This window comes from Serinus canaria, chromosome 4 (genome assembly GCF_022539315.1).
Source record: "Serinus canaria isolate serCan28SL12 chromosome 4, serCan2020, whole genome shotgun sequence".
NCBI classification, from domain to species: domain Eukaryota; kingdom Metazoa; phylum Chordata; class Aves; order Passeriformes; family Fringillidae; genus Serinus; species Serinus canaria.
The window spans coordinates 13967990-13983817 of NC_066317.1; the positions used below are offsets into that span (position 1 = coordinate 13967990).

General features: G+C 42.8%; 1 protein-coding gene and 1 long non-coding RNA gene across 4 annotated transcripts in view; one reads left to right on the plus strand and one right to left on the minus strand.

The window, feature by feature from the left end:
* ARHGAP10 (Rho GTPase activating protein 10) overlaps positions 1 to 10490 on the minus strand; it is a 139162-nt gene extending 128672 nt beyond the window's left edge. The window contains exon 1 of one of the 2 annotated variants that reach the window (XM_018926922.3): positions 10237 to 10490. In XM_018926922.3, the coding sequence (XP_018782467.1) occupies positions 10237 to 10390 (154 nt within the window). In that variant the 5' untranslated portion in view covers positions 10391 to 10490. The remainder of the gene's footprint in view (positions 1 to 10236) is intronic. The other variant, XM_009101358.4, reaches the window with a different exon arrangement.
* A 153-nt stretch (positions 10491 to 10643) lies between these two features.
* LOC115485336 (uncharacterized) lies at positions 10644 to 15170 on the plus strand. Of its 2 annotated transcripts, XR_003946099.2 has the most exons (4): positions 10644 to 10920; positions 12131 to 12237; positions 12327 to 12390; positions 13881 to 15170. It is a non-coding gene; the product is annotated as an uncharacterized LOC115485336 (long non-coding RNA). The 2 variants fall into 2 exon arrangements; XR_007777470.1 differs by lacking the exon at positions 12327 to 12390.
* Positions 15171 to 15828: the final 658 nt, after the last annotated feature.

The following is a 15828-nucleotide window of genomic DNA, read 5'->3' on the forward strand; positions in this document are numbered from 1 at the left end:
CTAGTTTTTGCATAGCCATGCTGGTGAGGAGTGGGGATGAGTGGGAGGTTAGGGCAAGACCCAGCTGGGACAGGTGACCCCAACTGACTGAAGGGGTATTACACAGAATATGCTGAGTTGGAATAGACCCACAAAGATTACTGAGTCCAACTCCTGGCCCTGCACAGCACCATCCTCAAGAGTCACACCATGTGCCCAAGAGTATTGTCCAAATGCTTCTTGAGCTCTGTCAGAGTTGGTGCTATGACCACTTTCCTAGGGAGCCCATTCCAGTGCCCAACCATCCTCTGGGGAAAGAATTTTTTCCTGATATCCAAGTTAAGCCTCCCCTGACACAATTTCAGGCCACTCCCTCACATCCTGTCACTCGGCACCACACAGAAGAGCTCAGTGTCTGCCCCTCCTCTTCCCCTCATGAGGAAGTCATAACTGCAGTGAGGTCTCTCCTCAGTCTCCTCTTCTCCAGGCTGAACAAACCAAGTGACTTCAGCCTCTTCTCATTGGGCTTCTCCTCAAAACCCTTCACCACCTTTCCTGCCCTCCTTTGGATGCTCTCTAATAGCTTAATATCTTTGTTATGCTGTGGTACCCCAAACTGCCCCAGCACTCAAGGTGAGCCCACCCCAGTGCAGAGCAGAGCAGGACAATCCCCTCCCTTGCCCAGCTGGTAATGCTGTGCCTGATGCCCCCCAGGACAGGGTTGGTGCTCCTGGCTGCCAGGGCACTGCTGACCCACATTCAACTTTCCATCCACCAAGAGCTCCAGGTCCCTTTGCACAGAACTGTTCTGCAGCTTCTCATTCCCCAGTCTGCCCATACACCCAGGGTTGCCCCACCCCAGATGCAGAATTTGGCACTTGCCCTGGCTGGACTTCACCTGGCTGGTGATTGCCCAGCCCTCTATTTTGTCAAGGTCTCTCTGAAGGGCCTCCCTGCCTTCAGGGAGACAACAGCTCCTCCCAGTTTTGTGTGATCTGCAAACTTGTTTAGCATCCCTTCCAGTCCTGCTTCCAAGTTTTAATAGGGATGTTGAAAAGCCCAGGGCTTAAGATGGAGTCCTACAGAACACCACTAGTGACAGGTCTCCAGCACACCCTTCACTACAGCCCTTTGTGCCCAGCCTGTTTGCCAGCTGCTCACCCACTGCACGGTCTGTTTGTACAGCCTGTGCAGAAGGACCCTGGGAGAGAGAGACACTAGCCAAGCTTTGCTGAAATCCAAAACGTTTACATCAGCTGCCTTCCCTTGATCAACCAGCTGCAGTACCTTGTTATAAAAGGAAATCAGGTTTGATAAGCAGGAATTTCTGTACCTATGGTGTCATGCTCCATATATTAAGAAGGGAGAAGAAGAAGGAAGTGGGGGAATGTTGGGAGTAACAGCATTTGTCATTCCAAGTAACCCTTACAGATGATTGGGCCCTGCTCTCCTGGAAATGACTGAACACCTGCCTGCCCATGGGAAGTGAAAAATTCTTTGTTTTGCTTTATTTATGTTCATGGCTTTTGCTTTCCCTGTTGAACTCTCTTGATCTCAACCCAGGAGTTTTCTAGCTTTCACCCTTCTAATTTTCTCCCCAATCCCACCAGCTGGGAGAATGAGCAAGTGGCTGGGTGATTCTCAATTGTTAGCTGGGATTAAGCCATGACACTGCTAAATATAAAAAAAAGAAAAAATAATAAAGGCAATAATTCTAGGTAGTTTGATTTCTTTTAGCAAAGATGCTGAATCCCCTGGAACAAGGGAACAGCTCAATAGGCACAACAGAAATTTGAAACTGTGCATTTGAAATGACTGAAAGCATAAAATGAAGCACAATAAAAGAACAGCAATATTACCACAGAGCAAGTGTTTGAGAGCAGACTGGACAAAGTCAGCTTTGTTCCTGAAAAGCTTGCAGGCTGAGGAGTTGAACAGGCAAAAAGCTTTGGAGAAACAGTCCTTTGGCTCGTGACTGAATTTGTCAGTCAGTCGAGGCCTCTCCAACAGAGAGCTTACAACCTGGGATTTTAAGAGGAAAAAGGCATGAACAAGTTACACTGCTTTGCACTCAGAGCACTGATGTGTTCCAAAGGCTGACACTATGAAGCAGTCACAGTCTGTTAATCCACATAATCCGCAAGCTCAGCCCCACAACAGATTTCTAAGAACTGGGACCCACTGTCAAAATGATATTTTGACAAGTTTATGTCAGGTCCTCTGTGACCTGGCAGCATGTTCCCTCCACCTGTTTGCAAGACAAAAGAATTGCTTTTGAAGAAGCACATTGTAAGCAATTACACTTTTATGCAAAACTGCTACAAGTTTCCATGTGCTTTTTTTTTTGTTCCAACATACATACATTCAAATATTAGTAATATTTTTCAAAGCAAGTAACTCTAATGACTGACAAAATCACAGATTAAACCAAAACATTTACATCACCTGGCTTCCCTTGATCAGCAAGGTGCAAATAAAAATACAGTGTTCTCTCTCTGCTTGGGAAAACATCCCAATTTTTGAGATTTGATACAATAAGGCTTAAACACTTAATGTATGACAAACTTCATACCCCTCATCATTAATTAATTCATTATTTCCAAGCCCCCATGCCTAATGGAGGAAATGGACACATTCAAAGCTAAAAACCATTCACCAGCAACAAATTGGCTGAGAACCTATTCCTGGACACCACACACACTACAATGTCCTTCAAGGCCCAGCTCTGGTACAAAGCCCTGCTCAGTTTCATCCTGGATACTCGATTTTCCCTGCCAAATTAAACAAAGCATTGTTTTTCCTCTTCAAGGACATGCAGTCCCAACCAGCCAGGTGAACATACAAAAGCTGACAAGAACCCAGGGAAGCTGTAACAACGAGATCTACTGAGAGACAAAGCCCCTCTCTGACCTACCTATTGAGCCAATAACCTCCACCTGCCCAGTCCTCCCATTTAAAGAGGCAACAACAGAGGGTTTATTCAAAGGTCTGGGCTGTAGTAAAACCACAATCTGTTTAATAACACTGTGATTTTCCATCCCTGTAGATTATTTTTCCCCTCACACTGCTCCTTTCCCACAAAGGACAAGCCTAGCATGAATGATTTACAGGAACCTCTGATTTGGCCTTCGCCTGTGATGGCCACATAGCTTCTGAGGGCCTGGATGTTTTCTCTCTATTTTTATCCTGAAAGATGAGCAAACATACAGGATGGAATAGAGCAACAAAGGGAGGAAACAAAAACAGAGCAGAAGGAGTAAAAGACAAAGAACATGGTATCTGCAAGAAGCTCCATCCATAGTTACAATCAGGTATGGAAAAACAACATGACATTGAGGTTGTCTGTCAAAATTTGCCAAAATTTTCTGTTTAGGAAAAGAATTGGAGAATAGTGTAAATCAGGCCACACACTTCATCTTCCAGTATCTTATTTCCCAGTGAGATAACAAGACACATGTTTTGGACAGAAGGCGCACATTTATCCCAGCTGTATAATACGGGGCTTCATAAATTACTGCCCTCTCTCCATCAGTCACACCCAAAGGAAAATAACCTCCACAGGAGCTGTGGGGATGGAGTACAAGTGCCTGCTTCAACTCATTGCAAAGCTGATGGCTGAGTTTAAATTTGGCAAGGAAGATGGGTTTGAATTAGCAACGAGGCAGATTTTAGAAGCTGATTAAGATTGACAACTACAGTGGGTGGCAGCCACCACCAGCAGAGAAATGTTACATTCCCTGAACAGTAATTTCTTAAATTATTCTGCCAATATGTGCCTAAGTTTATCTGATCATATATTTTACACCCATTAGATACTCCAGAAAGCATTCAATTGCTCCTGGTGTCTTAATTAGCCAACTCAGAAACTTTAAGACTTTTAAAAGATAACCAAAACACTGAGCATATTGTAATATCTAAAGGACAACTGGCATAGAACAGTAAACATGGTACTGCAACTCAGAAAAGTGGCATTAGACACAAAAGGAAGCCCCATCAGACATGAGCAAATCATAAAAATTATCTCAAGAAGCCACAACCCACACTATCAAAACATTAAGCATGTTGCCAAGATTCACATGCTGTGAACTCTCTGTCTAAAACAGCCAAGCCCCTGGTTTTTAGGTTAATGTGCTAAGTGTTGCAGTAGGGACTGAGACTGGCATTGTAAAATGAAAGCACGAGAGTCAATGTAAACCTTAGACATTAATTACGTAATGTTACAAAACAGCTGAGAAGGAGGAGACAAGCACTGGGATGCAGCTCTTCAGTGCCAGTCCAAACATGTTTCCACGTGCTCCCTGTCTAAAGCACAGGCAGAGCACCCCTGTTTGCAACTTCCAAAAAAACCAAAATCACCATAGCACTCTCCTTCCTGCCCCCTTGGAAAAACATCTTGGCCAGGCAGAAAGAGATGTTCTGCCTCAATAAAAGTGACCAAGTTATTTCAGACTGGACTTGAGAAGTGTTATCAGTGTTGTAAAGTCAGCTTGCTAAAATTTGCAACATTTTTGCAATACAGAGCTGGAAGGCACAGGATAATTTTAGGAAGAGCATACACCTACAGCCTTAGCAGTGGGCCTGTTTTTCTTATTTTCAAGCAAGTGTTGGCACTTTACAGACTGTAGGGCAAATCCACTCTTTTTTACAACTCCTTAAGATAGACTGAGATTCCATAGAATTCTAAAATTACCTTTCTAACAGTCTTGTCATTAAAAAAAAAAAAATCAAGGAAAAAAACCTTCTCAACATGATCTACCTGACAACATCACTAAAAATTATAAACTTATTTCTGTTTGTTTTGTCCTGAAGACTGACAATTACACCTATCAGTGATGCTCTCTTTAATGAACACTCATTTTATCTAAAGCTGAAAAATTATACCTTTTCCCCAAATTATTAAAAGACAAAATCACTTCATTTAATGACAGTTTTTCTCATCTCTCAGAACTAAGAAAATCCATATAAATTTATGAATTTTCATATTTTCTGATATCACAGATGTTCAGTAGCACAACGCTCTGCTTTCAATACAGAAGAAAAAATGAACAGTGGAACATCTACAGGACAAAGACAGTAATGGAGCTAGTTAGCAATTCAAGCTGAAGAGATGAGATTCAAGCTGACAAACTGGCATCCTCCACAGAATGAGCCTGACACTTTTTATAGCTACTGACACAGTAACGAATGCTCTACTTGGGGTGGAGCTAAACAAAATGTTCTTTAGAGTACTTTCTTAAATACAAGCATTTCCCTGGTCCTGTACAGAAACAACTTTATCTACAAGCAGAAAAGAAAAAAAAAAAAAAAAAAGTGCTGTCACAGTTAATTAGGCCTCAGCTGTGGCAATTATCTTGAAGGGAAGGGAAAAGCAACATTTTATTATGCTATTATCAGCAGCTCTTTATTAAGGGAAAGCTCTAATAGATGGGCCCCAAAGCACCTGCTTGCCTTAGTTTTCTAATGAGCTCAATAATGGAAACACTTCCAATACAAAGTTGGAAGTTTTTAAAGGTACATACAGCTCAGTAGCCTTTGCAATACTGCCCTTAAAGTAATTTTTATGTAACGTGGCCTTAGCAGAGTATATTTCAAATTTAAATCTCAGAGCATTCACACACAACTTTGATTTGCTCATGGTTGTCACACCTAAAGCATGCCCTACAATTGAAATAAAGCCCGGGTGTGAGTTACTAATTGAAAAATAAAACAGCATTCTAAAATGATAAATGTAAAGATTTATTAATTCAGAGGTGTCACTGAATTCAAGGCAAAATAATCAAATATAGAGCCCTAACTAACTTCAACTGACTTAGAAAATTTTGCACACAAGTTCCACTAAGACCCTCTTGAAATATTCCCCCCTTCCCCATGAATGGCATTAAGTTTTTACTCAACCTTTGGATTCTACCTAAATCTTTAGTGAATGCCCATTTTTTGTCTAGAAGTTATTAATAAGCCCTATATTAGTGGTTTTGTCTTACTTCATTGACATGTACTGGAATGTCAGTAGAACATTTTTGTTTCAAAAAAAAAATTCCTAAGACTTCGAAAGCTGGCAGGCATTCGACATGGTTTCATAACTGCAGATTATATTAAGGAAAGCTTTAAAAAAATAGACAATTAGTGCTTAAGAAAAAAATGCACCACAGCTCCAGTGGTCTGAGAGGTTTTTATGTGGTGTTATCATGTGGATTACCACAGCTTTTATATTTACATAATAATATATACACCAAGTCAGGCCAAAATCTAAGTAGACCGGTGTCTGGAAGGTCAACCACCACCACACACCAAAAGAACTGGCCAAGAAAAAGCATAAGGGTTTGGACAACTTAGACACCAAACTGGGGCTTGGGACTGGATTAGGTTCTTCGGTCATCTTTGTTAAAACAAATACTCACCAGTAACTCTGGATTTTCTGACAAACTCTTTCTACACATAATATGAATTTGGCTGCCATTTTGTATGCTGTCTGGAAGAGTGCAAGAAATAGCTCTTCCATGAAAAACACAAAATAAAAATGGCAATAAGAAACAGTCACTGAGTATACTGGGTTGCACTGGATAGCCAGGATGCCCACTGCACCAAGTACATCCATCTTCTGTCTTCACCAGCCCATCACAAAGTCACTACAATTGACTCAACAGAATTCTGCTCCAATTTGAGCCTAAATCCAAGAATGGGGAGGCTCTGCTTTCAGGCACATGGAACAGCTGTGAGCATGCACTCACGAGTATCCTTTGCAAGGCCCTGTGAGAGAGCCAAAACCTGTACTCACCCTGACTCTTCCTACTCCACTTGGCATCTCATTAGCAGTGACAGCTCCTGCTGCAGGTATACAAAAAAAAAAAAAAAAAAAAAACCACAAACAAACAAACCACACTTTCAAAAAATATCTTCAAAAGTCCCCCAAAAATCTCACACTCAGGCGAAGAGACCTAGAGTTGGATCAACACAGGGAGAAGAATTCAGATTAAATATATAGTATTTATCCAGTGTATTCTTTAGCTTCCAAAAAATTGCACTGCAGATTTTTAGGAGCTCAGAACTAAACCTCTTACATTCCTTTCATGATTCAGAATAAGGATTCTCTTATCAGACACCTTTAAATTCACTTTCACTGAAGCACAACTACCTCCATCCAGAAATTATTTATAAACTCTATTGATCCTAGCTTGTTTAACTGAATTGGAATCCCTCAAGAAATATTACATTTCTATTTAAAAAGCATAAGTGTATACCGCTTGTATTTACTGATTAGTAACAGTGAGGAAAAATGGGTTTGTACTCCTTTTAAACACATTTAACTGTCATAAGAAAAGGAAAAACCACTTATTGTTTACTCATCTTTCCAATATTTAGCTTGAACTAGACAACTTGGTGATTCAAAACCTTACACAGGAAACAGACAGCTTTGAGTCACACTTGTTTATCTTTCTATCACATTATTGAGACTACTGAAACTTTAAAGTGTAAAGATACACTTGAAGTATGCTTGACTCTGGAAATTCAACAGTTTAAAAAAGGCAATTTTTTTTTGTTCTCTTTTTAAAGTAGTATAGTCCTGTACTAACAAAAATCAATTCTTCTGAGTTTTAGGTGAAAAATACAATCTCATACAACAGAGGAGGCAAGGGAAAGGAGCCAGTGAGAGGATCCACATCGTGTTACTGTTGAGCCCTGCAAGACACTGATAGTTCCTGTGAATCAGGAGGAGGGGTAGCAGTATCTGCTATCAACTGTCAAGATGTAACCCAGTGCAGGCAGCATCAAAGTCACTTACAAGGCTGTCTGTCAGGCAGGAAGAGGGATCTATTCAATTGCATCAGTTATTCGCACCTAAAGAATCCCCATAACGTTTCCTGCCAGCTTTACAAGTGAAATAAGGAAATTGCTAAGGGAGGAAAATGCTGACAGTGTCTATTGCAGTCCCACTAATCACACATCTTCCACAAATTCAAGAACAATAGTGCATCGACTCTGTTTTATACTTTACACACCACTCAGAGCAGCTTATCACACTCACATATCAATTACACCAGGTGCAAATCTCATTTTTTACCTGGTTCTAGAAACAAGGAAATATTTTAGCTATTATCAAGATGTTATTTTTTGTTCAAAAGGCTAAAACAATTTTCTAAAAATTGTCAGCAACTGTTGTTTAAGAGGCAATCACCTAAGCTCACTACACCCCGCTTTATTATCACATTCTCAAAATTGCAGTGAAACTCTTTGTGCAGAAAATGCAGTTTGGACACAAATGAATAGACCATTGTGTCTAGACCACTTCTCAAGCTGGGTTTTTGGAACATATACTAATCCCATTTGGTTTCCTGACAGCAAACGAATCAGGTTCCTCAAAGAATTTAGATGATAACGTTTTCGTCTGAAATCACAAGGAGGGCCAATATCCTAACCACTGGAGTTTTAGTGGGTTTTAACCACTGGGCTTCTTATGCTTCCTCTACTTCAATTTGTCTTTGTATGTCTGTTGAATAGTGGCACTCCTTCACCAGCACTAGCAGAAGGCAGCTCAGCATAAAATCTGTCACTCAGGGCACTCTAAAAAGGAGAGCCAACTGCAGAAACCTGAAATGTGGGAAGAAGGGTCTAACCTGTTTGTACTTTTTAAACAAGCACACTGAACCTGTTTGTTAGAACAAGATACAGCAACTAAAGTCAAGATAAACCTTCTGACTGTCATCTCAGAAAGGAAGGCAGTGCTTAGACCCAAACAGGCAGGATCTCAGACAGCCTCTCAAATAGTCCTCGTGAGCTAGCCCAAAGTATTTCATGGAGCCCTCTCAGGCCAGGTTGCTCTGGCCAGCACACTTGGCTTCCACCACACACAAGAAACCACTCTGAGCACTGCACACAAAGCCAGTGTGGATTCTGGTATGCTGTGGACACCCAGCTGTGGACAGGATGCTCATTTGAATTAGGGCTTTCCTCACCACAGCCAGCTCTACGCTCCCAACTTAAGTTATGTATACATTACTGTACATGAGCAACTGAGAGCTTGGGGCCGTTGCCAAAATAATGTCTAGATGCTTGAGGAAGAGAAATTGAATTATTTCCCTCTACTCTTCTTATCCAATTTTGGAAACACTTTTTTACTTTATACTCCAAGTTAAGATGATTTATACTGACACTTCAAGTCACAGATTTTTAATAATCTTTCAAGATCACAATGTGCAGTAACTGAATGCTAACTGGCCAAAGAATAACAGTTACAAACAAGTGACTGTATTTGATATGGCATTTTCTACCAGAGACAAAAGCAGAAAACAGTGGTTTTTATTTACAGAAATGAGTTAATTCTGGTTTTAAAATTTTCACCATATCCAGGCAGCTACACTGATCAAACCACCACTCAAAACCCTATCAGTTTAATGGAAACATCCTGACAGCATGGTTTCCTGGCTTCAGAAGTTTACCATACCACAGGTGCTGTGCACTTCTGAGAACAAAGTGCCAGAGCACTCTATTAGTGGTTTATTTGAACAATTGGTATAGCAAATCATCCTACTAAACATTTAGGTGACTACACAACTGCAGCTTATGTTAAATAGAAAAAATACATTAACACAATAAAATAACAACAAAAATTCTAAGAACACGCATGAACATGGTTATTCAAGGCAAAAAACATTATTCCCACATAAAACACATTATAGCTAACTATGTATATAGCCAACAATTAAACGGAAAATTAACAAAACACGATCACATTTTAAGAGGCCAAAGGCATAGAACTGGTAACCAGCTCTGTCAGCACAAAACTAAGTCTGATAATTCCTGAATACACTTCCTTTGACAGAGGTATTTTCCAGCAGCCTCTCCACAGGCGGCAATGCACAGGCACGACCAGGTTACGGTCAGGTACGCGATTCGCAGCCGCTCAGCTCGCAGAGGACCAGCAACACCTGGGACCGAGTCCTCCCGGCGGATTTCAGGCGGCAGCCGGGGCTGCACTGGGCTTGGCACCGCCGAGCACAGAAGCCAGGCCCAGCCCAGGAACCGGGCAGATGCCACAGGAGTCACCCGGCGCTGCCACCGCCTCTATCCCTTATTCCCCTCCGCAGAGAAGGGCTGGAGAGGATCTGCGTCTCCAAGCGGCTGATGGGGAACCCAAGGGAGAGGCTGGAGAACGCCAGTGCAAAGCTCTGTGCCACAAAGGCGAGCGCCGCCGGCTCAAAGGCGAAAGCTCCCGGCGCCGGGCAGCCGCCCCCGCAGCTCCCCCCGCGCCCCGCCACTCACTCTTGGTCGCGGCGATCAGGTTCTTCCCATCCTTCAGCAACTCCTTGATAAACTTATTGGTCTTCTCCAGCTCGGCCTCGTGGGCTCTCACCCGCTCCCTGAACCAGGGGCTGTCCAGGTAGCAGTCGCTGAACTCCAGGGGCTGCAGCCCCATGGCTGTCGCTGCCGCCGCCGCCGCGCCGGGGCTCGGCTCCCCGAGAACCGCAGCACCGCCGTCCTCCGCAGCCGCGGCCACAAAGAGCAGCAGCTCCCCCGCGCAGCCCTGGGCGCGGGCACAGACAGCCGAGCTTAGCGGAGCCGCCCTCCCGGCAGACCCGCCGGGACACGCCCGAACGGGGCGGGCAGAGCCCACGGCCCGCCCCTTCCCAGCTCCCCGCGGCAGCAGCGGCGCCGGGAGGGGCGCCGGGGCTGCGCCGGTGAGCCCCGTTCGCGGGCAAGGCGGGGCAGCTGAGGCGCTGCGGGCGTCCCCGAGCGGAGAACGGGGGCAGGTACCGCTACCAGAGAGCCCTCTGCTCCGCAGACACACCTCGGCAAGTTAGAGATGGACAACCACCAACCGCGCCAGGGGCAAGCGCAGGAGCATGCACTGGGGACGGGAAGCCCTGGCTCTCTGTGTAGCCTGGGGAACGGGAGAGCAGCGCTGTGCGAAGGGCCCCGGGGGTCCTGGTCGATGGAAAGCTGAATGTGAGTCAGTGCCCTGGCAGCCAGGAGGGCAACTGTGTCCTAGGGGGCATCAGGCACAGCATTGTCAGCCGAGCAAGGGAGGGGATTGTCCTGCTCTGCTCTGCACTGGGGCAGCCTCACCTCGAATGCTGGGGTTAGTTTTGGGTGCCACAGTACAAAAACGACATTAAGCTGTTAGAGACCATCCAAAGGAGGGCTATGAGGATGGTGAAGGGCCTTAAGGGGAAGCCATATGAGGAGCGGCTGAAGTCACTTGGTTTGTTCAGCCTGGAGGGGACTGATGAGGGACCTCATTGCGGTGTTCAACATGTTCATGAGGGGAAGAGGAGGTGCGGGCACTGATCTCTGTGTAGAAAACAGCATGCAGCTGAGTCATAGGTGGTTTACGTTTTTCACCCAGAGGGTGGTTGGGTACTTGAAAAGGCATCCCAGGGAAGTGGTCACAGCTTGACAGAGCTCAAGAAGCATTTGGACAGTGTTCTCAGACACATGGTGGGATTCTTGAGATGTCCTGTGTAGGGCCAGAGCTGGATTCAATGATTCTGATGGGTCCCTTCCCACTCGGCATATTCAATGGTTTTATGATTTTACCAGCCATTGGGCCCCCTGCACCTGATGGAAACCTCTGTGAGCTTTAGGAAGGGGCTGAGCAGGCTCTCAGAGAGAGTATGCACAGAGCAGCATGTGGGCTGCTTGATCCAAAATTGGCCATGATGGTGGTTGTGTACCCGCTGAGAAGGCTGGTGTTGCTCACCTTGTCCCACTTGTGTCTGCAAGTGAAATACTCATTAAAGGAGATACAGACTCACCTTTATGTCTTCATTCAATAAACTGCTACAGTCTTGTGAACAAGAACTGTAGCAACAGCAAGACCTTGAGAAGACCACTCAATGCTGAATTGTTTTAGTTAAGAATGTTAGGAAACTCATGAAGAAGGCAAAAAAGGCTTATAGTTATATTTGTATTTATAACTTAGCTATAAAGGTTAGCTAACCATGGTTTCAATGTTTTGACAGTAGTGCAATTCAGAGTGCTTTCGTGGGACTTTCTCAGGTAATTGGGAGGTATATATATTTTAGTAATGAGTGTCTACTTTGGGAGTCAATTCAATCTATTTTTTTTTTTTCTGTAATTTGGCAAATTGGGTTCCCTCTCCATTTGAAGCAATGATCTTGGGTATTAATTAAATGTATTTTTGTTGGGTCCACAGTAAAGTCTAAACTGCATGTCTGAGATGAAGATAAATGGTGGTGTAACTATCAAGCTTTTTCTGTATGACCCCATGCACTGACCTGGAGAAGTCAAGTATGGAAATAGGTGGGCACTTTACAAATCTCATAAAGCTGTATATTGGGAAGTATTCAAATTTGCAAACATTTGGTTTTTTTAATACCTGTCCACTTCAGAGCCTGCTTCAGAAACCAGACTGACAATGTGTGTTACTCATCTGGCAGCAATCACAGAGCTCAAGTGAGTAAACACAGAATTTCATGATCAAAGGGCAAGATAATGTCCTCATTGTCATGTAGATAAGGATGGTAAGAAAACACAATTATGTAAAGACAGGGCCAGGGAGAATGGGCTTGACATGAAGGCTCATGGGTAAGTGTAGTTTCTGAAAGTAGTCTGAAAATGAGTGTGGCCCCTCCAAATGAGATGCTGCCTTAACGTGCAGATGATCTGCCTGAAATCACAGCAGACCAGGAGGGGCTATTGAGAGCTGCTCCTGAACATTCCGTTTTTCAGCCAAGTGTTCCACCTACTAGATCACATTATCTGCTGATACTTATTTTCTAATATTACTTCTAATAGCTGGGAAGTTTCTATGCTACTCAAAAGTCAGTTTAAAAAGAATTTTAAAAGAAAAATAAAATCACCTTAAACAAATAACAAACAATCCTTATCTCTGTTTAGATTACTGGGGCAGCATTTCAAGTATAGGTATGCCTTCCGTGGATAGTTTGTTTACTTTGTTCTGTAGTTGTCTTCAGCATTAAGTTAGAATAAGATTTTTCAAGGCTGTTTTTAGTTATTTTAATTTCCCTATTATAATTTCACTGAAGTGCTGTAAAGTAGAGGGGTTCCATGCTTTGTGTGGAGTTGCCTGCACTCAAATAAAAATTGTTTTTAAAAGTTGAAAGTTTGTCTTAGTCCTGGGGATTTTTAGCTGGCAAAAAAACCCAGCAGGTCTGAAATTTAGATTTGTTCTACTATGACAGGTCCATCAGGGGAAGTTGGTCCACCTGCCTCCATCATGTGAAGTAAAAATGTATTCCTATCTAGTTGTAGCTAAGAAGAGCAGTCAGTCCAATTTAAATACATAAAAATTACTCATTTTCTTAGAATAAAGAAAGTCAGCTTCTATTTACGTAATAAAACAAGAAAGCAAACTCACTACTAAATTGATATTCTACATTCTTTATCCAGTTAACCAAAAGAACATGCTGGATTCCTCCCACCACAGTTATTAAATATATGTTTTCCTAAACTTGACCCACAAGTTCAAAATGTTATCACACTCTGAAAAAGCAGAATTGGGATTTAAAACAAAAGATGGAATACTGAGGAGAAATAATAACCTACTATTTATGCACACAATTACCTATGTAATGAGCAATAAAAGGAGTTGCCCTTTTACCTCTAATTGCCACTAATTAAGGCTCAAAGTGGCTTTACTTCAGAAAAATCTCTGCTTTTCTGCCACTCCCTACTCAAGGTCACCAAATTTTACAGTCTTCTTGTATCCTCTTTTAAGAGACTATGACATAGATTGACTATGTGAAGCTGTAGCAATATCCTGTCCATAAACTCTGTATTTATCTTTGCTTTGGTTGTTTTCCTTTGACATTCACTGCAAGCATGGTTTCAGGAAATACCCTCTTCAAGTCATTTAATGCAATAGGCGTACACCAGCATTTCAAATGTTTTGTTCCATCTTACCTTCCTTATGTTCTTTTCAGATCACCATTCTGATTCTTATGGAAGATGATATTCTGATGTGTGGCTGATTGTGTCTCCAGGATGCATGTTAAGGAGAGACGGGTTAGAAATTAGTGAATTTAACTTTCAGTGTTACTGCTGTTTTGTTACAGAACATTGATATCAGCTCCCATCATTTCAACACACAGCTGTCTTGTTCAAAACATCATTAGCAATAGCAGCCTTCCAAGGAATTAAAATTTTTTGTCTTTGTCTAAGCACTTTTACCTCTGTCATGGGTTTAATAGAGGGTTTAAAGAGTTTCCTTCTAACTCCCATTTTGCTTATGACTGTGTCATCATGGTTGACTTGCAAGACCTTCGGGGTCTGATGCATATGTGAGATACCTCAAGGCTGCATGCTCCCTCTCCTCTCATCCATCAGCAGTTCATATGTGTAAACAGACTGGTCTGCCACCACCCACCATGCAGACCAACATTATTTATTCTGCTGTCAGCCAATTTGATGATTATTATGGAAATCATGTATACCTCTGATGGGCATTCCTTTCTGTCACTCCTTCACGGCACAGGCTTTACCCAAGAAATTATTTTAGAAAGCTGCTATATGTTTTGTCAGTGTTACAAAGCATTGTAACATGGGGCCATTTTTTCCTGAAGTGTTCCATCACAAAGTTGTGAGTATGAAATTAACAAGTATCCTCCCCAGAATTTGAAATGAACGGACTCTTGTGAATTCCAAGGATTTTACTCTGCCACATTTTAGTAATCTTCACAAATGGTCAAATTAGCACAAAGTACTATTTCATTTATGCTTAAAAATATGCCCTATAAATAATTTATGCTACGCACTATCATTTACTTGCTCTGACAAAAAATACAGCTCAGTTAGTTTGGAGAACCATGGAGGGCCAGAGATAATTGCCCATTACAGTTTTTGGTACAGTCCAGCTCTTGTTACACTTCACTGACCACAGGTGATAATTGCAATGTGTTTTTTCCTCTTGTTCTTGCTCGTGCTGTCCCACAGGTGCTAACATTTTCTTTGCCTCATACTATCATCGTCTAGCTGGAAACGTAATTAGGCCAAAGTCTGAGGTTATTCCCTATCTGTAACTAATTTAAAGTTCACAGCTTTTTCTTTTTTTTTTTTTTTTTTTCCAAACTGAATAAAGGCTTGTTAGTACCAATCAACAAGTTGATTTAATATATCATCCTTTGGAGCTCAGTCCTCATATGAAGAATATGATACTTTTTTTGATACTGATACTTGCACATCCTCATGGACTTAATTCAGCCCAAGTGCTTTACCAGTTATGTTTTTTTCTAGCACAAGGCACAGTTTAGCTGCTAGTGTGTTCCATTTAGACTCCATATGTGCTCTTTTCATCTTGTTCAAAATGCTTGCCTGGCATTTTTACACAAGGCTCATTTGTTTCTAAAAGGGTACGAACACACAATACCCACAGCTGTAAAAGCGTGCTGCATTCGTGCTTTAAAACGGGAAATAAAAGATGAGCAGCTTCCAAACACTTCATAATTAGTAAACAATGCCACGGCCTGTTCCTGTCCCAGAAGTAGGACATGACCGAATGAACTCTGCCTTTTTAGAGCTGCACTCCGGGGCTCCGAATGGGGCAGACGGTTCCGCCGGGAAGGTAAGTGGTGGCACAGGCATGGGAGGGGGCAGGATACGGAACTTGAGACGTGGAGCAAAGCTCTGAGTTTGCTCCTCGCGATCTGCTGCTGCCGAGCAGAGCTCTCAATCAAAGGCCCAAGAGAAGCTTGTTTATGACTTAAAGCCTGTGTTGTTCTCCTCTGAGGTTCTCGGGAGCTTACTAAGAGGGGAATTAAAACTCAGAGTCAGGAGCACCGTGACTACAGGGCACTGGAGGGAGGCAGTGCGAACACGGCGCTGGGCAACATTTAAGGTGGTGGTTCTTCCGTGCTGGCCGAGCAGCCCCGAACA